The following is a 24,396-nucleotide window of genomic DNA, read 5'->3' as shown; positions in this document are numbered from 1 at the left end:
TATATTTGGCTTGGGTGCTCGGGTCTTCCACAAATCATCGACTCGGCTTACTTCTTTTTTTCTTCTTTTGTAGGGAAAAATCTTCGTGGCTATGTCACCTTCTTGATCAATGATTGGAGACCACTTGAGTGTTGAGATGATAGGTCCTTGACATTGCATCACAAATTATGAATTAATGGCATTTTGCTATATTTATGCTCAGCACGCAAGATATTTGATAAGATTTCACTAATAAGATATTAAATTTTGTGGAATTGCCTCTAAGGAGGTGAAAAAGAGGTCAAAATTGACACATAAATTGGTGCTTTACATGAGCTTCGTAGGGTGTAGATCAAAAGAAAGGTGATTAATTTTTAAGAAAACATATTTGTTGATCCGTAGATTATGAGATGTTGGTTATATATGAACTAACGATTAACTAGCAATTTTTCAGTACCACCTTGTTGGTACAGAAGGTTTGAAGCCCTATCAACTCCCGAATTGAGACCGTCTTCATATCTCATTCTGGAGTCTAAAGACTCAACAATTCGAACCAGTCAATTTAAATATGTAATTTCTATTAATCATTTCATCTGCTCACCTCATATACAATATCTATCTTTAACTCTCATATATCTTCCTTAAACGATCTGAATTGCTTAATCTATGTATGGCGGGTTGTGAGACCGGAGAGGCTCTAAATCCTCAACTCCCACCTACTGGGCCCCACACTCGGACTCGGATCAGTCACTCCGGCTACACTCCTCGAACCAGATAATAAATAAATAAATAATAAATCAGGCATCTATCTCGCATACTGTGAACTGAGAAAATGAAAAGGGAATAATACTCATTGAAAACTAAAGGATATTCCAACATTTGCCCTCCGAATATTCCCTCCTTACCGTTATATCCCCTCACTTTACCCTCCACTACCACCCTCCCATTTTCCCCATTTTCCCGAGAAAATTCCAATCCTTTTCTCTCTAACCAAAGAGAAAAATATTTTCAGATGAAGTTCGGTAAGAGCCTGAGCAACCAGATCGACGAGACCCTGCCGGAATGGCGGGACAAGTTCTTGTCCTACAAGGAGCTCAAGAAGCGGTTGAAGCTCATCGAACCCAAGGCCGGCGACCGCCCCGCCAAGCGCCCCAGAATTGACGCCTCCGCCGCCGATTTTAACGACGGCGGCAATAAGGAGGGCATTTCCGCGGCGGAGATCAATTTCATTCAGTTGTTGGAGGACGAGCTCGAGAAATTTAACTCCTTCTTCGTCGAGAAGGAGGAAGAGTACATTATTAGATTGAAGGTATTGTCTTCTAATTTAAATTTTTTCTCCAGTTGTTTGGTTCCTGAGAAAATTTTCAGCTTTCTTTTCTCCGGAACCAAACAGAGTCTTAGGCTAATTAAGTAACATGATTCTATATTTATCGCTGATTTTCTAAATTTTGAAGTTTAATTTGCTGGATTTATCTCTAAATTTGGAGCTCACTAGTTTATTTTCTTAATTTCGACTTTAATTTTCCAAAACGACACCTTTGCTCGATGTGTGCATTGCGCACACGGAATCTTTATTCCTCGTTGTTTTCGAGTGGCCGTTAGTCGTTATACTTTATGGCGCCTTGCCGTTACACTTGTGAACCGCAAATATAATCATGCGTGTGAGAGGCTGCCACCTGTCACCTTCAACGGGTTCACACCTCACTTTGTATGGCTGAGGTGCTAGGCTGCGGTATCTCCGTTAAAAAACACCGTCTGGTGCCGGAAATGAAATTAGTGCTAACTTGCGTCATTTTTCTTGGTGGGCAACTTACCTATGACGGTGATCATGGGATGCAACTGTGACAGTATCCCGAGCAAACTAAGCATTTTCACGCATCTAAACGTTTTCACATGTCAAAGGATAATTGGTTTGGGATTCGCAATATTCGCATCTCGTGGTGAGATCAAATCATTCACCTCTTTGTGGCCTAGTCAAATTTTGACTACAATAAAGTTAAGAAAAGTTAAGTTTATAAATACGTGTCAGTCAATGCACCCATGTTAGGTGCAGAACATTTGATTTCTCGTGGCATGAAAGTCCTTGTGTCGCGGGTCGTTGTTAATTACTACAATGCATTGTTGAAACTGCAAAAATTCTTATTTTTCGATCAGGAGATGAATGTGTTGTGTATGAATGCAGGAGATACAAGACAGAGTAGCGAAAGCAAAGCCTTACAGCGACGAGATTATTAAGATCCGCAAGGAGATTGTGGACTTCCATGGAGAGATGGTTTTGTTGGAGAATTACAGCGCCCTCAACTATACAGGTATTGTATTGTTGAGCTTTTGATCTTTTACTTGTTTGCTTTAGATACCGCAATCTTAAACTGATTAAAAGTATATGCTGCTCGTTGTTGGGTATGCTTAATTTATTGACATGAGAACCCTTTAACAAACTATTCAATATCGAGGAATTTACGATTATAAGCCATATTGAACTTGAAATGTTTTGTCAAGATTAGTAAAACATCCATCGAAAGATTATCTATATGCTTAGTTAACATTGATTGTTAATTATTATATGAGAACCTTATTGTTTAGCATTAAATCTTTGAGTTCTCAATGACGTTTGTAAGCAAGTCAAGATTTTCGTTTGGGTACTAATGATGAGTGTTTAGGTATCAACTAATGATGAGTGTTTAGGTATCTTAAATTTGACAAGTTACATGACGAACAGCTAATCTAGGAATGTATTTTAAAGTTCTCAAATACTTCTTGTTGAATACAGACTTTCATCGAAAGAAAAATATGATACGCAGATGAATACTAGTTATATGTAACTTTACGGGACTGCTGCCTTAATTCTTCATGCGTTTAATTTCCAAATGAAATTCTATATTTTCCCAAGCGAAGAGACTGCTGTAGGGTTTAATGCCTTGTTAGAATCGATGTAGATGTTCCTCTAAATTTATTTTGGAGGTTCTGACCTGCATTCGATAGATATATTTCTTGGTTTGACGAGCTCAATCTTAATTAACAGGATTGGTAAAGATACTGAAGAAGTACGATAAACGAACAGGTGCTCTTATGCGCTTGCCCTTTATCCAGAAGGTCTTGCAACAGCCTTTCTTCACCACCGACTTGCTCTACAAGCTCGTGAAGGAGTGTGAGATAACGCTTGACCAGCTCTTTTCCATGAACGTTGATCCCGTATCAACTGAAGGATCTTATGGGGATGACGGGCGCAATCCTTCAACTTCTGCCCCTACCAAGAGTGATGGTATTAGCAGAGTATCCAGAGAACTTTCAGAGATAGAGTATATGGAGAGCTTGTACATGAAAAGTACAATATCGGCATTGCGCGCGTTGAAGGAAATTAGGAGCGGAAGCTCAACGGTTAGCGTCTTCTCGTTGCCGCCGCTGCAAACAAGCGGATTGGAAGACGCATGGAAAAAAGCCCCTGTTCTGGAACAAGTTGCCAAGTAGCTAGATTGATAGGTTATGGAAATTAAACTAGTATTTTGCCCTTTTTATTTTTGTTTCTGTTAATTAATTTTTAAAATTTCAAATGCATCTGCTATGCATGCTTTTTTATATACTAACACAGATGTAAAGTGCAAAATGTTAGCTGGACTGAGTTCAGACTGTTCAGTAGTATAATTAAGTTCTGTAAAATAAACTATTTGGCTTAATAGGAGTATAATGTTCCCCAACCCACAGAATCTTTAGATATTTGGTTTCAGTATCTATCTGTAACATATCAATATTGTCGTTCGTTTATATCGTAAGTATGGATAACTAAACGGTGTGATTGTCAAACAAAAAATGTTTCTCGTTCAAACCTCAAGATTCATTCGCTCGTGGTGTTTTCCTAGTATTTGCCTATTATCGACTTATTGTTTTTATTTCAGATCACGTATTGATTAGTTTATTATCGACTCTTTTTAGGAAATTGTTATTAGTATCGAAAAAGGTTATCGTGTATTCATTTTGTTTATATAAAAAAAGAAATGCATGATGTCCTATTTAGAGTGTTAATAGCAACTCTTTTAAATTCTTTTTAGTTTTTTTTTTTTTTTTTTGGACAACTGGAATTGCATTACTAGGGCAAAGCCGAAGAGTATAAATGAAAGCCCACAGAGGGACTGACAAAGGAGAACCATACTGAGTTCTTACAAACAAAAGTAGTGTAAGGTTGATACAGGGAGAAGGATGTTGCACCTAGTGCAGAGCGTCTCACCACCTACACCACTTAAAACCTTAGCTCGAAGGAGGGCAAGGTAGAACATCCTTGTTTAGAACGTGCACCAACGAAGATGGGAGTCTATCGGCCCAAAACTGATCTCTCATCTTCGGAGGTTTGAAAGACGCCAACTGATCTGCCACCATATTAGCATTATTCATCAAACTTTCTATCCAAAAATAGTAAATGGGAACTCCAATTTGAGGATGAAAAGAGAAAAGGGACTCGAAGAAATAACTCCATCAAAAAGGGGAAAAACGCGTGGACGAATAAAGGTTGAGAATCAAAGCGCCTATCCCATTATATCCATTTCACATTTGAATACAACCTGCATGATGCATATGTATAGTGAAATCCACTCCAAATCTCACTATTTCACTACGAGGAGAATATTTATGTATGGCAGCCTGATAAATAGTTGGTTGAGCTCTCTTCACAACAGGTGAACCGTGTGAATTGAATGATGTACTTATGTGGAGTCGGATGATATATAAATATTGTGAAGCTTGTTATTTTGTGAGTGTAACCATCCAGGTGGTCAGACTGTCATACCCAAGTTTCTCTCCTAATAAGTTCAGTGTGAGGTTGAGTAAGACCAAAATACAAGAAGTATCCTACTTCCCCCCTAAAGTTTAAATATATATGGGGCCCCACACGTTCCACTAATAAAAGATGTTTCAAGCAAATCCAATGAAACAAGGCAAGCAAATCCATTTATAAACAAGAGTAGTGGTACATGTTTTGGTAGTGAAAGAGTGAACTAGCAATATAGATTTAAATTTCTAAAACCCAATTGGGTTTGCGTTTTCTTGTGCATAGCAGATATGAAGGTGGTGTCGGTTTTGCTTATCATTCTGGTAATGGTTTTGCCTGCAAAAGGTCAACTGAAAGCTGGATTCTACTCTTCCTCATGTCCAAAAGCAGAGGCCATGGTGAGATCCACAGTTGAATCATACTACAACAAGGATCCCACCTTTGCTGCAGGCTTGCTCAGGCTTCACTTCCACGACTGCTTCGTTGAGGTTTTTGCTCTCGTTTTTTTATTTTTTATGTTAGCATATTGCTCTAGCCGACTAACCTAACCCATATATGCGTCTTCGTTAATTTTGGTAACATGAGTCATTTTGTGTTCATGATCTGCAGGGTTGTGACGGTTCAGTTTTGATCAAGGGCGCTTCATCGGAGAGGAATGCCTTGCCGAATCTAGGGTTGAAAGGATTCGAAGTGATTGATGATGCAAAAGCTCAAGTAGAGGCCTTGTGTCCTGGAGTTGTCTCGTGTGCTGATATTCTTGCATTGGCTGCTCGAGATTCTGTTGACTTAGTAATTGACTAGCCTCTCATCACATGCATCCTCAACATTTGCTTCAGTATATAAAGGCTTTTTCACCACCTGATGTTTAGCGGTTTCTAATTATTTTTTTCTTGGTCTATTCATTTCAGAGCGACGGTCCAAGTTGGTCAGTGCCTACCGGAAGAAGGGATGGCAGGGTCTCTTTGTCATCTCAAGCCTCAAACCTACCTTCTCCTCTTGATTCAATTGCCGTGCAAAGGCAAAAATTTGCTGCTAAAGGCCTCGACGATCATGATCTCGTAACCCTAGTTGGTAATCAAACTCTATCTGATACGTTTTGTTATTAATATGTTATTGATAATGAAATCACCATGTCAACAACAGTCATGTAACATAATAAAGAACGGACGTAATGTCCAGAAAAGAAAAAAAAAAAAAAAAAAAAAAAAGAAGAAAAACCTGATAGTTTCAAAGCTCGTATGTTAATGGGGAATTGCGTGCAGGGGGACATACCATTGGCGAAACGCACTGCCAGTTCATCCGATACCGGCTCTACAATTTCACAGCCACAGGCAACTCCGACCCGACCATAAACCAAGCATTCCTAGAACAACTCCAAGCTCTGTGCCCGATGAACGGCGATGGAACGAAGCCGGTGGCATTGGACAGAGGAAGCCAGACCAAGTTTGATGTGAGCTTCTTCAAGAATGTGAAGGATGGAAATGCAGTTTTGGAGTCGGATCAAAGGCTTTGGGGTGATGACGCAACGCGTAAGATAATGCAAAACTATGTTGGCAACATTAGGGGATTGCTAGGGTTTAGATTTGACTTTGAATTCCCAAAAGCTATGATTAAAATGGGTAGCATTGAGGTGAAAATTGGTACACAAGGTGAGATTAGGAAAGTGTGCTCAAAATTTAATTAATCCATCCAGAAAGGTGACACGTATAATAATGTAAAATAAAAATAAAATTGTTTGTGTGGGAAATATTCTGAGTGTGATGTTGACATTAATAAGCGTTGATATTACTTATTAAATATTTGTTATATTATGTATAGATTGATATTATGTAGTAGTATGATAAATTTACTGAAATCAACTTTGATAACTCTTCTTTCTTAAAAAATGTCTTTTGTCCGATATAATTTAGGCAGTGGTTCAGACTTCAAAGCTGTGCGCTCGTCTCTTTGCACTCGAGTTTGAATAGCTCTAGTAATTATGATTAAAGTGGTTTAAAAATTAGTTTGTGAAAAGACAAAAGAAAAAGGAAAGTAATGGTTGGGCCTTTTTTTCCTTTTGCGCGCAATAACATTCATATAACTTTTAACTATTCTAGGGCCCATATACAACAGAGCCCAGAACTTCTGAAAGTATTAATAAATAAAAATTAAAAAAGTAACGACGCCTGAGAGATTCGAACTCTCGCGGGGAAACCCCATGTACTTAGCAGGCACACGCCTTAACCACTCGGCCAAAGCGTCTCTGTTGTCTACTGGTCTTCCACTTGAATAAATAATCCTTTTACGTTCTCTAAAAGAAGGACATTTCAATGAAGTAGGGCACATTTGGAAATGCTGTTAAAATGATTGAAAGCGCTTTTGGTGTAATTTATTTTGAGTTCCAAAAGCACCTGAAGTACTTTGTGGAAGAAGCAACATATATGTGCTTCTTGTATGGATCATTTAAAGTGATTTTCCAAGATTCACTTGGATTTTTACTAAGGAGCGGTTTTTTGGTTCAACCAAAAACGTTTTCAATCATTTCAAAAGTACTTCCAATCGAGTATAGTTAGTTATGGTATTTACTAAGTATATGTATAACTTCAAGACGAAGGAAATCGTAATCAAGGAATTTTAAGTCCAGTTGAAATTTTCATATCCAACTTGCACTCGTAAGTTCCTCTCCTATTAAGAATGGGGATACTTGAAACTGAATAAATAAGAGAATGATTAAAATTGCTTCTTGAAGAGTTAAAAACACTTATTGACAACCAAAAGTGTTTCCGACTACGTTCGACACAAATTTTTGAAATACTTTAGACTCTTTAGGGAATTTTCTAGAAACGTACATGTCAAAAACTATGTTTATAAACAAAAGTGTTTTCTAGTCAACATGATGTTAAAACCCTCTCAAATAATTATCTGTTGCGTAACTTTATTTGGTACCCACCTAGAAAGCAAATTGTTGCTCACTCAGATGAAGATGTGCAAAATCGCTTTACTGCTAGTTTGAGTCTCTACGTTGCCTTCTACGATTTTGATGGTGTTTTGTCTTCTTGCTTTGTTGGCACTAGAAGTTTTCTCTTGTTGGTCGTCGAATGGTGGATATGGTTGCTGGTTCTGGCTACTTATTTCTTTTGTTGAGTTTATCAGAACCAACTTTGTGTTTTCTTGTGCAACTTTGTTGTTGTGAAATTTGGATTATATTTGTTCTTCTTTTGAGACTTTTTTCACATTTGTGGTTTTGTTTTATGACCCTTGTCTTTTGTTGGTGCTAACCGTATATCGGCTAATACAAATAGCAAATTGATGATGTACATAGTAGTAGTGGTGATGATGACTTATGTCAACAGACAGAATCCAATTGAGCTATAAAGTGCTTTGCTTGTACTTCTTTGTCAACTCAGCCCACTACCCGCTTTTATTTAAATTTATCTCTTTTACATTTTCTTCTATCAATAAAGCTTATACTTGACAATTAAAATAAAAAAAAAAAAAAAAAAAAAAAAAAAACACCTAAACCAACGCGGCGTTTCATGTCCTTTTTGTAGAAAAGAACATGGAAGTGAGTCAAAAGACTGTTCCCCAGTTGTCCACATCACAGTAGTCCCTTAAGAGCAGTTCCACCGGGGAATTGATAGGCCAGCACCCAGCCAAAAAACCAGCCCGATACCCAGGCTATCCAATCCAGCCCAGTATTTTGACTAGCACCCAGCCCAAGCCAGGCAAGAGACCGGCCTAAAATCGACAGACCCACATGCCGGGCCATCTGACGTCAGCCGGGTCATCAACCTCCTGCAAGATCAACGCATCACAGAGAGATGTTGGTGCAAAGCTCCTTGAGGTTGAGGTTGCTTTCAGGTTCTTAGTGCAAAGCTCCTCGGGACTGAGGTTGATTCCGGGGCGGAGGGAGATTTCGGGTTCTTGGTGCAGAGCTCCTCCAAATCCGAATTTAGAAAAAATGTGAAAAAAATTATAGAAAATCGTGCAGAAACAATAAAACGACGATCAAGCTCGGGAAATTGAAAGAGCTTAAGAAAATGAAGGAAAAGTCATACCTTAAAGTTGATGAAGGCCTGGTTCTGCAAAAGGAACAAACCTTTAGAGAGAGAGAGAGAGAGAGAGAGAGAAAGAGGTGTTATTGAGGCAGGAAGGAGAAAAAGATGAATAAAGCGGTTGGGTGCGTTGTTTGCAAAAATAAGAGGGGAGAAATTGTCTGGACTGCCCACAAATTTACTAGATACCTTTTTTTTTTTTTAATAAAATTATTATTTTTATTGTTTTATAATAAAAAATAATAATATTTTAATAAAATTGACTAGGCTATTCTTTGTTAGGGTTGGAGATGCATTTGGTCTATTACTATTCATTGGGGTCTAAGTGGAAAAATGCGCTGGGTGCTAGTGCATTTGTGTTAGGGGTGGAACTGCTCTAAGCCACATACATCTCCCAGCCTAATTTGGTCATCTCCCAACTTCAGCCCGTTTGAGCTTCATCCACATCATCATTTTAATTTCCATGTCAGCGTATTACATAGTTTATAAATAAAATAAAGTTTTTGTATTCCTAAAAAATCATTGTAAATTTTTTTATTTAAAGTTGAATATAAATAGTACCTGACGAAAATTTAGGTGCATAATGTACGATAAATGGACACGATTGGAGGATCTCCGAAATCCTCACAAATAGGATCCGAAGAAGATCCTTATCTCCTAAATGCCCCTTTCCTTGTTCTCTTAAATTTGAGATTTAATTTTTAAGTTCCTTACCAATAGATTTTATTAGATTAGTCACCAACGGAGTTTGAACCTACATTGTCATGCAATGACTCAATATTTTTCCATCACTGTAATAAAATGTCACTTGCAATAATTAATTTCAAATATCAATCTTTGGTATCATTATCTAAAATAAATGTAGTTGATAAACCTACCAAAACAATCGAGTCATTTTGTTTCTTCTCCTTTTTTTTCTTTCTAAAAGGGATCCCATTAATATAATAATTAATTGTGTGAATTTCTCCTAATGATTGATTTTTGAAGTTCATCCTTGATGGTTGGTAATAATAAGATATGAAAATTGTGTTTATTTGTATTGCTTAGGAAATATGATACGACGTACGTTTAATGGTATACCATCAAGGTTATATAAGTTTATTCGATCTATAGAGATAACTATATAAGGGTACGTTTGCTTTTGTAGTAGAAACATTTTTTAGGTACGTTTTAATTGATTGGTACGATATCTTTAATATTGGCACGTTTGATTGGTATATTATTTTATTATAAATTAAGTTTATATATTTTTATATTGTGAAATTTAAAAGGAACTTTAACGAAAAGTTTTCAATACTATTTCCTTTAACGAAAAATCATATTTTTACACTAAAAAGTTAATCATGGTACTATTCACTTTACCCTTTATTTTGTTCTTATCGTTAAAACTCAAAGTTTTCAAGCCATTTTCATTAGTTTTCCTGAATTTTTTAAGAGAGTGTATTCAATTGAGAATTTGAGAGATTTTAATGGATTTATAAATCTATAGATTTTTATAAAGTTTATAATTGATTTGTAGAGATTCCATGTAAAATTTTGATTCAATTTCCTCGAAATCTCATGAGAAGATGTGAGATTTATGGATACTTAAAATACACTACAAATTTTCTATAATTCCTAAACTTTTCCAAATTCTTTAAATTCAAATTCAAATTGAATACCCTTGAAATATTATAAACTTCTTCAAAATTCTAATTGAATACATCCGGATTTCTAAGGATTTTAATAAACTATCTTGAATACACATTTAATTTTAGAGAATAACTTAAAATCCTGATTAAATACCCTAGATTCATTAAAATAATTAAAATCAATCAAAATCTCAATTAAATACCCCCTAAATTGCTTAAAGTGGTATTTTTATTGCCATAATTGTATGGATTTTTTTGAACGTATAAAGTTACGTTTTTTGGCAATTCCTATATGATGGGAATTCTGTATACCATTAAACCCTGTATTACGGATGGAATGTGAACCAGAAGAACAATAACAGAGCAGTAAAATTACGATTCCCACCCGAAAAAAAAAGCAAGAAAACAGAGCCACCCTTTTCTCAAAAAGTTTGAATCTTGATAGAAACAAAGCGCCGGCAGACCCATACGCTCCCAACCCACCACCCCACGCTGCATCCAATTCAATATTCTCCATTTATTTGCTGTTTTTGTTTTCTTTAATCCGTCGCTTTGCCTTGAAGACTGAAGTGTCCGCAAACCGACTTGTATTTTTTTTTTTTTTTTTTTGGGGGTTTTTTAATCTGAACTTTCCGTTCACGCATCTCTTTTGAACACTTAATCAACTCATTCACTCTTCCTCCAAGCTTTGGACTTTAAGCAATGGCTTCTTTAACCCCGATTTCGCAATCCCAATCACTTTTCAACAAAAACCAGTTCAAGTTGCCCCCAATTTTGGGCTCCGATTTCTTTCCGAAGAAGTTCTCTTTTTCGTTTCTGAGGATGAATTCCAGAGTGCCCACCAACGCGGCGGCGGTGGCCGGGGTGGTTTCGGCCACCACGGCGGAGAAGGCGAAGAAGAGGTACCCCGGGGAGGCGAAGGGGTTCGTGGAGGAGATGAGGTTCGTGGCGATGAAGTTGCACACCAGGGACCAAGCTAAGGAGGGGGAGAAGGAGGTGAAGGAGCCGCAGGAGGGGCCGGTGGCTAAGTGGGAGCCAACTGTTGATGGGTATTTGAAGTTTTTGGTGGATAGCAAGTTGGTTTACGATACCCTTGAAGGGATTGTTGAAAAAGCCCCCTTTCCTTTTTGTGAGTAAATTTTTTTATCGTTTTGGATTAAAAGTTTGAATTTTTTGGATCTTTGAATGCAAATTTGTTGGCTGATATTATATTTGTTTGAATGTTTTCTGGGTGTTGTTTATTCTGTTGGAGTTATTGGCTTTGATATGGTTGTTAAAGTTTGGATTTTGATCATGTGTTTTGGATGTTGGATGATCTTGTAATACTTTAGCTGTGTAGAATGCTTATCGCCGTGTTTGACTGTTTGATTTCGAGTTTTATAGTGCCGAGGAATTGCTAGACTGCTAGTGATCTGTGTTCATTAAGTATCACCGATAATGTATGTTTCTTTGAGTGTGTAGGGATACTGCACCAACAAAGAAGTACAATCTTATATGTGCATTTGTATGTCGCACAACTTTTATGTTAGGATACTGCATCAGTTACTGTCTTGCATAAAGCTTTTCTTTGACAGTCTGCCGGGCAGAATGTTTCCGGTGCAACTTCTATAACATTCTTTGTGTTCTGTTATATAGTTGGATGGTTAATAAGTTCTGTCTTGACTCTTGACTTCATTCATTTGAAACGCCGGTTTCCTTCAGTTACTTTGGACTTAGGAGTTGTAGCTGTTGCCTAAACAATTGGTTCTGCCACTCTCATATTGAAGTCTGTACTTTGTCAGAGCAACATGTTTTATGAGCAAAAGAACAACAACCAAGCTCATTCGTTGGGTTGTTATGTTTTATAAAAGATGTTTTATGACCTAAATATGTTTTATGAGCAAAGTTTTTTCTTGTTCTGTTTTGATTGTCATGAAAGGATGGGAGCCTTTAGATATGAGCATGAAATGAGATTCCGAGCGTTCATGTTTATCTGAGTGTTTGCAAAATTACTTGTACTTATTGGTGTGTTATTGTATGACATGATTGAGCTAATTCGTAATGTTGCACTCGTTTTCTTTTTTATTTTATTTTTATTTTTATTTTTTTGGCATAGACGCTGAGTTCAGAAATACTGGATTGGAAAGGTCTGAAAAGTTGGCGAAAGATTTGAAGTGGTTTAAGGAGCAAGGGTATGCCATACCAGAACCTTCTGCTCCGGGTGTAACCTACGCAGAGTATCTTAAGGAACTGTCGGAGAAGGATCCTCAAGCATTTATTTGCCACTTCTACAACATATACTTTGCTCATTCGGCTGGTGGTCGAATGATTGGGAAAAAGGTACATAAATAATGGCTGGAAAGTGTGCCCACTTATTTTAACATGTTAACATGTCATAGTGTATGTCACATTGTTGTGAGCTGGTTTAGTGCATGAATAAGGATACCAGGATAATCTAATCTGTAATTCTGACATATCGTTTCAGATAATTACTTATTTTTGAGCGCTGTTCATGTAAATTGAGTCTCTGGGATTAACAGCAATTGTGATTTACCTGCATTTTTCTTCTTTCTGAATAGTAAGCAGTCATAAGAATACTCGTATTATACAAATTTGAGAGAGAGGGAAAAAGGGTTCATAGCATGGTAGCGAATTGAATAACTAACGTTTGATTTATGCGTGTAGGAAACAATTGATTTTCTCATTTCAACTTCTTAACACATGTTATGTTTATTTTTACCCAACTTCAGGTGGCGGAAATGATACTTGACAAAAAGGAATTGGAATTCTACAAATGGGACGGCGAGCTTCCTCAACTGTTGCAGAATGTACGGGAGAAGTTAAATAAAGTTGCAGAGGTAGATTTAATTTGTTTCTCTTCGTTTGCAAAATCTTCTTTCGTGCATATCTTGGCTTGATTTAACTTTTACATGCGTGCATCGACAGAGCTGGACGAGGGAGGAGAAGAACCACTGCTTGGAAGAAACCGAGAAATCGTTCAAACATTCGGGAGAGATTCTGCGTCTTATATTGTCATGATGCCACCTGATATGACTGTACTGCCACTGTTGTAATCTTGGAAACTTTGTCTGTGTAGACACGAGGTTACAATTACTGTGTGTAAAGCAAAAAACAATTGTGAAATTGTAAATGAGATATCGCCTATGCCTTTTTATTTAAGGAAAAATAATGAAAATGGTTTGAAAATTTTGAGTTTTAACGATAATGACAAAATAAAGGGTAAAGTGAATAGTAAGGATTGATATTTTAGTGTAAAGATGTGGTTTTTCGTTAAAGCGAACAGTACTGGGAGTTTTTTGTTAGAGTTTCCTTTTATTTATGGATTGATCTCTATCTGATCAATCTTCAGGAAAATTGATTTTTTTTGGATTCAACAAGTCAAAGCAAAATCATTGGACAAAAATAAAAAGGAGCGTGAGGAGAAAATGCGACGGAGCATGAAAATCGCTACTCATTTTTAGAGGCTAGTTCCCAATGTGTTTTTTCAGATGCAATGAGATGCCAAGTTGACGATTCCAAATTAGTCACAACATGGCATGTGAGCAAGTTTGGTGATTGCGAGTGTGCCACTACTCATTATCACTAGTACACGGGATTCGAGTAATGGAGACTTGCGGGTAAAGAGTATCGCGGTCTGTCTTAAATGCAGTAACCATATTACAATATCTAATCAAAGGAATGAGTTATTGACTTGTTTACCAAGTACAACATTTCACTACACTGAGCAACATATTTTGGTCTTTTCTGTTCTGGTCGAAATTTCTAAGGATCGTATATGTCCTTGCTGGTTGCAACGATCTAGGCGTCATGCGTGGTCATGAAGCCGCCCAAAAACCCGGCACCATTGCAATCTCCACACAAAATCTCCCTCTTCCCCCTGCAAGAAAACATTGTTACTAGTGTCGGATGGTATGGTAGCACATACGAAAAAGAAATAGCACAAGAATTCCGAAAGGTGAAAGACACAGTCGAGCTAAACAACGAAATGGGAGTGTTCCCACTAGGATGAACTATAAGCTGGTCAATTTGATGAGGGGAAGGCACAGCATGCAGCATTTGAAGTATGAAATCTCTTTATTAGGAAAGTCAACTTTTGTTCCTCCGTGAAAATTACGATGATATTAGATTTTGATTCGAGTCAACATGGTTACCTGCAAAGCCAACATACTCCACCAGCTTTAAACTGTCCGTTGAAGTGGTCTACAGAATTAACTCCTGTACCTTCACATTGACTACACGCTTTCGCACCTGGTTGATGGATCAAAAATAAAAAACCAGTGAGCTGAAATTCTCAGATACTAATACTATCAAGCAATGGACGATTAAGCCCTATAACTCCTCCAAGATAGAGACAAGAAGCTATATATCATGCCAGAGAGTCGGGAAACGATGAGGAAATAGTTGCCTGATGCTTTCAGATATTTCATCATGAAGCTTTCAAGTCGATATTCAGCATAAGATACATTCAAAGACGAGTTGTTCGCTTACCATTTCCCTCACATGCAGAACAAACTATGCTATTTACTTTGGTCGTTGGAGTACCATCAGTGGCCTGCAAGACAACACCAAAGTGAAGTCTGAGGAAAAGAAGAGCCTTGGATAATGCTATTAACCGATTCGCATAGTCCTCTGCTCATATGCTTACACGATTCACAAGCAACAATTCTTTCTGCAACTTTCAAAAACAATCGTTACATCCTACCATTCCCCGCCATCCAACAATCCCAACATTCTAGCAAGCTCATAAGTTATAACCAATTTCCAAACCTCAACTCTTAAATAAAGACATTTACTTAGAAACTGGGGAATCTTTTGGTCATTAAACATACGTTTCACACTGCTAATTTCACAATTCATTAAACCCATTTCAGTTCTATACATTTCTTCACAAAACAAGTACATAAAATGGTCCAAGCCTAAAAAGGTGCTTTAGCAAAGGAAATCAATGGAAAGCAAGATTTTCAAATGTTGGAAAAATGGGTTGGTCAGAAATGCCTCACCTTGACCTCCCAAGACTGAAAGTTTGCAGCTTTCGAGTTCCGAAACACTTCATTCACCCGAATAACCTTCCCGCGAGTCGAATTTTCGATATAAACCCCTGTAGAAAAATCGAAGTGTTCACTGAATTAACAAAAAGAAAAAGAAAACAATCAACTAAAATTGCAGAGAGGATAGAGAGAGTACTTGGTTTGTTTATGGAATTGAAGGAACAAAGAGGCGTGACAAGAAAGAGAGGTCGCCATTCGAAGAGGATTTTTCAAAATTCTCTCTTTTTTGGAGTAAGAAAGTTACGGCCTTTATTCAGAACCTGTGGAGAGTGAAGAGTTGACTCTAATAAAACAGAGGATAAGGTACTTCTTTATATAAACATTAAACAGACATTTTAATTACCTCAATGCCCTTTGGTAAAATGAAATCGTTGCAGCTCAAACAAAACGCTGCGTTTCAATTGGGTTTCAGCAGCATTTGTCTTCTTTCAGCGGGCAAGCATGGCTCTTCCAACAATCCTGATGCCAAGAAACTCGACGGTGACATGACCCCATGACAGTGGGGGCAGGGGGGGGGGGGGTGGTGTAAGCGGAAAGTCAAGTTCATCGGCAACGAAACAAGGGAAAAGGCCATGCGAGTGTTCAATCAAAACATCAACGTTCTAGTTGATGATAAGCGAATCGTGATGGCTCACTTGTACATTACTTGCCCACATACCCTGGCCAAACCTCGTGTTTTCATCCAAAATGTTTAGAGTTGGTTTACTATTGCAGTACATGTTTCTACACTTGTAGAAAAATCTCTTAAATCTTACTTTTCAAAACAACTAAAGTAACGCATCTTTAGGGCTTGTAACGCCCATAATTAAGTAAAGTTTTCTCGCTGCATGTGAAGGAGTGAATTTGTACCACCTCTGTAACGGATATTGACAAGCAACTATATTCGTGTAAGACAATTACTTCAAAGCAAACACACAATTCTACTTGGAGTGTAGTTAGCATAGTCAAATGAAAGTTCATGAACCGAACCACACATCAAATCCACAATATGAATATCGCCTAACCACAGCCTTCCCACGAAAACAAATACATCCACTAGGATAGGACTAGAGTCGCCTTTGGGGGAAGCAAGCCCAAAATTTAAAAGGGCCCTGAAATTTTGGCATTTAATATTTATATGTAATAATGTCAAATGAAAGTTCATGAACCGAACCACACATCGAATCCACAATATGAATATCGCCTAACCACAGCCCTCCCACGAAAACAAATACATCCACTAGGATAGGACTAGAGTCGCCTTTGGGGGAAGCAAACCCAAAATTTAAAAGGGCCTTGAAATTTTGGCATCTAATATTTACATGTAATAATGTCATATGAAAAAAAAAAAATGCTTTTATTAGAATTTTAAAATCTCATTGTGAAATCATTATGTAACACCCCACATCGTCTAGGAGAGTAGATCATGTAAGCCTTATATATATATATATTCTCATCTCTACTTAGCACGAGGTCTTTTGAGAGCTCACTAGCTTAAGAGTTCATTGGAATTCTGAAGTTAAGCGAGTTCGCGTGAGAGCAATCCCAGGATGGGTAACCCACTGGGAAGTTCTCGTGTGAGTTTCCTTAAACAAAACCGTGAGGGCGTAGTGGAGACCCAAAGCGGACAATATCGTGCTACGGTGGAGTCGAGCCCGGGATGTGGTGGGGGCCCGGGCCGGGATGTGACAATTATAAGGGTAAAAAAATTTCTTTCTAACTATAAAAATTTAGATTGCACAATGAGATATTGGAGTGCCAATTACAACATCCTAATTTTTTTTTTTTTCAAAAAATTTTATGATATAATAATGCTATATGTTCAGGTGAAACTTTAAAGCTAAGAGTTTTTGAAGCTTATTTTCTTGTTTTGTGGTTCAAGATTGAATTGTTTTTTATTATTTAATGAAAGTTATGATTGTAGCTATTTTTACTTATTATTTAATGATATTTGTACACTTATAATCATTAAGTCCTGAAGTTTGTTTTGATTTAAGTTATTACTTTCTAGTATCAATATATTGTCCTACTTTTTTTTTTCTTTCTAAAAAACTATCTTAAAAAGTGGCCTTGTTATAAATTTCGCACAAGTCACTAAAAACTCAAAGACGGCTCTAGATAAGACACATAATGCCATTTTTTTTAGGAGAACTAATGAAAAGTAAGAAAAAAAAAATTTAGTTTTAATGAAAGAGGACAAATAAAGATGTAGTGAGTAGTACCAAGAAAAGATAAAAAATGTAATTTTTCGTTAAAAGTACCAGGAGTGTTTTTTAAAACTATTTTTTTTTCTTTTTATTATTATTATTTTTTTTATCATGCACTTGAAAAGCAATGAAGGTGTTGTCAAACGAAACCAAAATATGACCACATGCAGGGCATACTGGATGGCGTGGTATAGTGATTATTGTTTTTGGAATCCACGTTCCACTGTGGTCGTCCACTGCCTTGATGGTGGCCAAACAAGGAGGTGAAGTTATACGATATTGGGTTGCGTAGTGAAGAAAACATATCATGTCGATACTGATTTCGTCAATGAAGCTGGAAGTATATCATAAGGTACCTTGATACGCGTCGAGCTGGTCTGAGCTAATCTGACCCAATTGAAGTCGGTTCGAGCTAGTTCAAGCCGGGTTGAGTAGAATTGCAGAGACTCACCGGTTTATACATATTCTTGCCAAAAATTTTCGCGAATACTCTATGCCACCTGGTTGCTCTGACGTCCCGTTTGATGAATGGCCTTTGCTCCCAACCTTGAGGCGAGTCCAACATTCTTTTATGAGGCACATTTTGTTATTATTATATATGCGTGTGCAAATAATTTATCTATACTTTACGTAAATTATAAATGAATTAATTTTGAATCAAACATTTTTTTGTTTCGTAAGTAAATTATATTTCGTGTATTATTATATTATTAGGAACTTTTGTTCATATAAATATATATATACACACACATAAATAAAGTATTTACCTTTATGTTTTAGGTGAATTTACCTATATTTATAGGGTAGTGCTACATACACCAAATTCTTGCATTAAATTTGTGCACCCAATGATGTAGCACATTTTACATGATATAAATTTTTATTACAATTATTAATCAAGTTTTAACTTGTATTAAAGTAGGTGGAAAGGATGCCATGAAATCTACATTCCATTGTAGTCGTCTGCTGCCTTGACGGTGGCCAACGAGAAAAAAAATAATTGACATCCTCAAAGACATGCCGACGCCAAAATGCTTACAGCACCACTCATGGTGTCCACCACCAGCCCCTCGAGGGGGTGTTTGTACAGTGCTCCGTAGGCGTACAACGCCACCAGCCTATGGTAGCAGGAATACGTATACTTGTATAGGAACTTGTTTTCGTGCATGCATTGATGAATCAAGTACTGCCACGTGTCTGATACAAGCATGGCGAAGAGAAATTGCACCGTTGTGTGCAACGGTGCCATGAAGGTTTTCTGGTAGTCCACAGTAGTAGTATGGCCGAGAGTGGTCGGGCCTATCAACAAGAACAGCAGCCCCGCTATTGTAGCCTGCCCGAACTGCTGAAGCAAGACTCCGACAATCACAGTTGGTTTGGAGACAAGGTTTTTGTCCTCTAACTCTTTCACTACTGGGATTTTGAAGTCTGGAAATCTGGATTCCACAATTTGAAGAACTGCAGTGTAAACCCAGTATAGGAGTATGGGACACATATCCCAATACCTCATGTGAAAATTTAAATAATGAAAATGACATTTGAAAAATGAAACTAAAATGTGAGAAAGATGGAAAATAAAAATGTGAGAATAATCATTTCTTCAGACTGAAGGCTGAACATTATACGTAGTAATTTACTATAAAATGAGATAGTTTACACTACAAATAATTTCCAAAGCTCGATTCAAACTATAATTAAGGATATAGGAAATTAGGGTGTAATCTTTGGAGAAAATGAACTTTTGATTAATATCTGATATAAGATTAAGAATTGAATTTAGTCATTTAACGCTATTATATGTCAGCATGCATATTTCACGTCATTTATCCATTTTCCATTGATTTATGGTTTTCTTTCTTCTAATTTTATGTTAGTGAACAATATTTGTTTTTATAAGAGATGTTGCAGAATTTATTACTGATTTGAAATTCAAAGATTTACACTTAAGTTCTAACATTTCATATTGACCTATAACTATATAAGGTATGACCCTCACTTTGCGGACATCTCCAACTTCCTCACTTTGTATAAGATGATGGTCTTCTCTCTCTCAACTACATCGACAACCTTCTATTTCGGGTCTATACATATGAACCACAGTGATCTACATTATATTTTGAGAATTGTACAATTACTTACATTTTGGTACATATACTTTGTACATATATTTCGGTACGCGTGCTTCAGTACATACCTACATATATTTTGGTACACATGATTCGGTACTATATTTTGGTATATATATACTTTGGTACATATATTTGTGTACACATATTCAATACATATATTTCAATACACATGCTTCAGTACATATATTTTGATACACATACTTCAGTGCATATATTTCGATACACATATTTTGGTACACATATATTTCGATACATATATTTTGGTACATACATTTACTTCGGTACATTTCAATACACATACTTCGGTACATACATTCTGGCCGGTACACATATTTCGATAAGAATATTTCGGTACACATAGTTTGATACATATATTTCGACACACATGCTTTGTAGGCGAACTAATATTTTGGTACATATTTTTGTACATATACTTTGGTACATATTTCAGTACACATACTTTAATACATATTTCAGTACACATACTTTGATACATATACTTCGATGTAAATACTTCAATATACATGCTTCGGTTCATATATTTTGAAAAATGTTAATTGGCAAATTAATATGAGTGTAAATTTGTATTGTAGGTTCCGGTCTTGGAACTCTCGAGGAGTATTTCCGGAAGCACATTGGTATTGGGTTGGAGTGGCAGCTTTGATTGGATTTACTCTTCTATTCAACTTCCTTTTCACGTTCGTACTGGAGTATCTTGATCGTAAGAACCAACAAACTTAGACATTTTTCGTTCTGTCTTCAAACAGTAATTAAATCTTTATGTACTATCAATTTGCTAAATGTACAGCACTTGAAGAGCCCTGTGCAGCATCAGAAGTGTCGAATGAGGCTTTGACTGCAGTATGAGGGAAGTGACATGGAAGCCAATAGTACCAAGCGCCAGCGCGGGATGGTTCTGCCTTTTCAATCTCTTTCGGTTACTTTTAATGAAATACGATGTGCGATTGACATGCCACATGAAAAGAAAGATCAAGGCATAAGTAATGAGGGCTTCCGGAAAGAAATTCACAAGGGTGTGAACGGAAATTTTAGGCGGAGTCATAACAGCCCTAATGGGTGTTCTGGCGCCGGAAAAATGACCCTACTGGATGTTTTGGCAAGAAGTAAAACAGGGTGGACATGTCGAGGGTTATGGTTGGTGAGAATGAGTCCCACATTGATGGGAGGAAAGACCTTACATGGGCTTATAAGAGGTTGTGCTACTTCTCATATTGTCAATTGGTTTTATGGTGAAACCTCAACTTTCTTCGTTATAACAGAGCATGTTGTCCTACATGTGAAGCCAAATGGCCACACAGGTCACGTCACCCCATTGTGTTGTCCATGACATCCATGGCTCCGGTTACCTGCTGAGGTCGACTCCCGTTAAGAACTTTTGAATATATTTGATTTTCCGTTGCAGATGCTGCTATTGAAAGAGGAAGGCGAAGACCCCTTTAGGCTACCATTCTTCCAAGTTGATAGAATACTTAGAGGTTAGGATTATACATAAATGAAATATACTGTACATGCCATATTTTCTGCTCAACTGCTACTAACAAGATGATTTATTACTTAACTAATTAGGGGATGAATGCTGATCTATTAGTAAAGATCAGATAACAAAAAAAATCATTTTACAATTAAAAGCCTTCAAAGGCACACTGCAGCATGCCGACCAACACAAAAATCCGGTTGATCTCAACAAGTAGCTTCTTCTGAACCAATCTCCTTTCAATGCATTTCAATGTATTCACGGAATGTTTCCCAAAATAGCTTGCCCTCAACTTGTGCATTAGCCAAGCACGTTACAGACTGCACGTTCTCACTGTGTTATATTGATATCTGTTAGATCATTATGTAATTTATCTGACAGAATCATGTATGACTAGTCCGTCTTCAGAAAATTATATGCAAACCAACCATGATGTGGTAGCTTCGTTCTGTTTCTTGTGGCAAAGTCTAAGGTACGAAAAACATGTTAACCCAATTTGGTGCAGTGTGCATCTGTACCATGCTGGGTGCAGTGATTGTAACCCACACTCTTCAGGAATTCTTGTATCTCTCTTGCACTGCTATTACTGGCTCGTAGCAGCCGTTCATCTTCCTCATAGATGATATAGGGTGCTTCTCCTGCCTTTCTGGACAGTAACTTGGAAGCTCCTTTCAGCACATGATATTCCCAACCTTGCACATCAATTTTGAGCAGAAGAACAGGCTCTGATTCCTGGATCACGTCATCAAGAGGGATGGTCCTTACTTGAACTGCCACTTCTTCATTATTCTTGAAGGCCAGCCTTGCGCCGGTGGCTGAAATAGCACTGTTGTCCATCCGACCAACCAACTGGTAACACAAGCAGAATTCACATGAGAAACGCAGCAGACAGGAGATTATCACAGCATTACATAATTTTGGAGAGCTTATTGATAATTATCTAATACAAACCAAACAACAATGCCAAAAATAGAGTTTTCAATTGTGCTAATCGAATGCCGTTTGGTAAGAGCAGCCTCTCGATCTTAAGTATTTAATCCTCTACTATCCCCTGGCGCATTCTCGTCATTATTCATCTGTGCTTCTATATTCTTAGTGAAACAAAGGCCAAAAAAGGGAATACTTCATCACAAATCACTCAAAAACTCAGCTTAGGTCACATGGATTCATTAGCATCACCAATTCAACCCATCATGTAACTATAGCACATTATTAGACCTTCGAATCCAAATTAGTCCGACTATGAAACAGATGTCCTGCACGAAGAATTTTCGCACCCAAATCGCCATCCTATGTACTCTCAAATTGCAAATTTTTATTTTTACTCATCTTCAATCATTTGTTCATTTCACAAACAAACCCAATTCATAGCTAACAAAAGCACAAAACTTTAAATCAAAAACCCAAAATTAAAATTGCAAAAAGGGGGTACCTTTTGGAAGGTGATATTGCCAGGGCTATCGGAGGCGGCGGCCTCGAACACCGTCACCAAATCCCCCACACGATTCAAGTAAATCCCATCACAAATCCGCTGCAAATTCTCGAAAACCGGCTCGAAAGCAAGCACCTGAAAACCCATGACGGCGGCGGCGAAGCTGGCGATGCCGACATTGGCACCGACGTCCACCACCAGCCCGTTGTCCCTCCCTTCTCCTTTGAATTTCTCCAGAACCCCCTGAATCGTCGCCGAGATATCGGGCTTCCGGAACGGCTTCCTCTTGAGGAATCTGACGATGTTCTTGTGGGGCTTCCCCGGCAAGCTGCCCAAATCGGCGAGTGAGTAGATGAAGGGGTACCGGAGGCCTTCGACGACGTTGGCGATGACGGGGTGCGACTGCGGGCACTCCTCGCAATTGAATGAGGAGATTCCGTAGATCGGAAGATTGGTTCGGATGGTGGGGTCGATGGCGGTGGGAGTGGAGAGGGTGGCGGAAGGGCGGGCGGCGAGGAAGAAGAAGACGAAGATGAGGACGATAGTTGCAGAGAAGAGGAATAAAAGGGGTCTCATGGGTTTGTCTCTTTTCCAAGCATTAGCCATTCGAAATCTGAAAATTGGTGGGAAAAAGTTTGGGTTTTATTTTGCCGGGAGAATTGTGACTTTCTCGGAAAATGCGTGATTTTCCGGGAAAATTTTGGGATTGGATCTGTTTGCAGTGGCTTTGCTGCTGTAGAAGTTTTTCTGGGGAATGAGCGTACGAGCTTCAACTCTCAACAGTCTACAAAGAGTGAAACTCAAGTGAGTTTTCTCTTATGGATTCTGGTTTTGGACCGTTGGATCAGATGTATGGCTAATTTGAATCTTTCTGGGATTTTCTTGGTAAAGTTGCAAACTTTCTGGGGTTTTCTCGGGAAAATGTTGAATCTTGGTTGATTGGGGATGAATGAGGGGGAACCCAAGATTTGTAATTGAAAAGACAGATTGAAATCTGGATGTGAGTAAAGGCTGGAAGCTATTACTTTTGTATTAATTTTGATAACTGTTTCTTAAAACAATTCTTGGAAACTGAACCAAAATGTTTTAAACTTGTTTGGAAATCAAGCTTGTTCTGTTAAGTTGTTTCTCCAAAAACCCTATTTTTGGGTAGAAAATGATCCTTTTGACAACTCGGCCAAATATGTTGTAAGCTTTAGTGATAGTGGAATCCTTTTGGTTGGTTCTTTGCTTAAACCCTTTTGTAACTTGTTGGCCAAACAATGATTTTTCAGATAGAAAACAGTTTTTGGCAACTCACTCAAGGAACCGGATCCCCTCGAGATCCAATAAAATTGAGCCTGCTGAGCAGGCGATTTGGGCTGTTGAAATTTGATCCAATGACTATAAACAAGGAGCCCCTTAAAAATTATAATAATTGTAACCGTTGGATCAAATTTCAACTACCCGAATTACCTGCTCAGCAGACTCAGTATATATGGATCCAGAGGGGATCCGATTCCACTTAGGATGTGCTAAACTTGTTTTTGTTATTGTTCTTTTTATTTTGTTATTTTATTTTTTGGATTTGGATGAGTCACACTGATTGAGAATATTATTGAGCCAACCTGAACAATTAAACTTAAATGTTAGTCATAATCTAATTTTCTTCTTTTCTATCTTGATACAAAAAAATGTATGGTCATTTGACAATACAATTAACT

General features: G+C 37.6%; 4 protein-coding genes, 1 non-coding gene and 2 pseudogenes across 6 annotated transcripts; 3 read left to right on the top strand and 4 right to left on the bottom strand.

Annotated features, from left to right (window-relative positions):
* The first annotated feature begins 768 nt into the window (after window positions 1-768).
* LOC137745290 (SPX domain-containing protein 1) lies at window positions 769-3,674 on the top strand. The gene is made up of 3 exons (XM_068485225.2): window positions 769-1,288; window positions 2,162-2,288; window positions 3,002-3,674. The coding sequence occupies exons 1-3, from the start codon at window positions 992-994 to the stop codon at window positions 3,445-3,447; spliced, it is 870 nt and encodes a 289-aa protein (XP_068341326.1). The 5' UTR covers window positions 769-991; the 3' UTR covers window positions 3,448-3,674.
* Window positions 3,675-4,923: 1,249 nt separating this feature from the next.
* Window positions 4,924-6,544, top strand: LOC137725626 (peroxidase superfamily protein). The gene is made up of 4 exons (XM_068464418.2): window positions 4,924-5,226; window positions 5,348-5,527; window positions 5,647-5,809; window positions 6,001-6,544. Exons 1-4 carry the CDS (start codon window positions 5,029-5,031, stop codon window positions 6,420-6,422), a joined length of 963 nt encoding a protein of 320 aa, XP_068320519.1. The 5' UTR covers window positions 4,924-5,028; the 3' UTR covers window positions 6,423-6,544.
* Window positions 6,545-6,897: 353 nt separating this feature from the next.
* On the bottom strand, window positions 6,898-6,979 carry TRNAS-GCU (transfer RNA serine (anticodon GCU)). The gene has a single exon. It is a non-coding gene; the product is annotated as a tRNA-Ser (tRNA).
* A 3,747-nt stretch (window positions 6,980-10,726) lies between these two features.
* LOC137746275 (heme oxygenase 1, chloroplastic) lies at window positions 10,727-13,589 on the top strand. Its single transcript, XM_068486353.2, has 4 exons — window positions 10,727-11,532; window positions 12,499-12,722; window positions 13,133-13,240; window positions 13,329-13,589. Exons 1-4 carry the CDS (start codon window positions 11,106-11,108, stop codon window positions 13,419-13,421), a joined length of 852 nt encoding a protein of 283 aa, XP_068342454.1. The 5' UTR covers window positions 10,727-11,105; the 3' UTR covers window positions 13,422-13,589.
* Window positions 13,590-13,897: 308 nt separating this feature from the next.
* On the bottom strand, window positions 13,898-15,714 carry LOC137716924 (protein BUNDLE SHEATH DEFECTIVE 2, chloroplastic-like; annotated as a pseudogene). Its single transcript, XR_011065763.2, has 5 exons — window positions 15,588-15,714; window positions 15,404-15,501; window positions 14,892-14,955; window positions 14,555-14,651; window positions 13,898-14,280 (listed from the first exon to the last, which is right to left on the bottom strand). The product of XR_011065763.2 is annotated as a protein BUNDLE SHEATH DEFECTIVE 2, chloroplastic-like (transcript).
* A 2,836-nt stretch (window positions 15,715-18,550) lies between these two features.
* On the bottom strand, window positions 18,551-19,132 carry LOC137742663 (sphinganine C4-monooxygenase 1 pseudogene; annotated as a pseudogene).
* A 2,099-nt stretch (window positions 19,133-21,231) lies between these two features.
* On the bottom strand, window positions 21,232-23,995 carry LOC137719495 (uncharacterized). The gene is made up of 2 exons (XM_068458539.2): window positions 22,694-23,995; window positions 21,232-22,110 (listed from the first exon to the last, which is right to left on the bottom strand). The coding sequence occupies exons 1-2, from the start codon at window positions 23,297-23,299 to the stop codon at window positions 21,748-21,750; spliced, it is 969 nt and encodes a 322-aa protein (XP_068314640.1). The 5' UTR covers window positions 23,300-23,995; the 3' UTR covers window positions 21,232-21,747.
* Between the last annotated feature and the right edge of the window lie 401 nt (window positions 23,996-24,396).

The sequence above is a fragment of the Pyrus communis genome, chromosome 15 (genome assembly GCF_041283825.1).
Source record: "Pyrus communis isolate YQ-2024b chromosome 15, ASM4128382v1, whole genome shotgun sequence".
Taxonomy (NCBI): domain Eukaryota; kingdom Viridiplantae; phylum Streptophyta; class Magnoliopsida; order Rosales; family Rosaceae; genus Pyrus; species Pyrus communis.
Note: the sequence above shows the minus strand (reverse complement) of the source record. Positions and strands in the feature narration are given on the sequence as shown.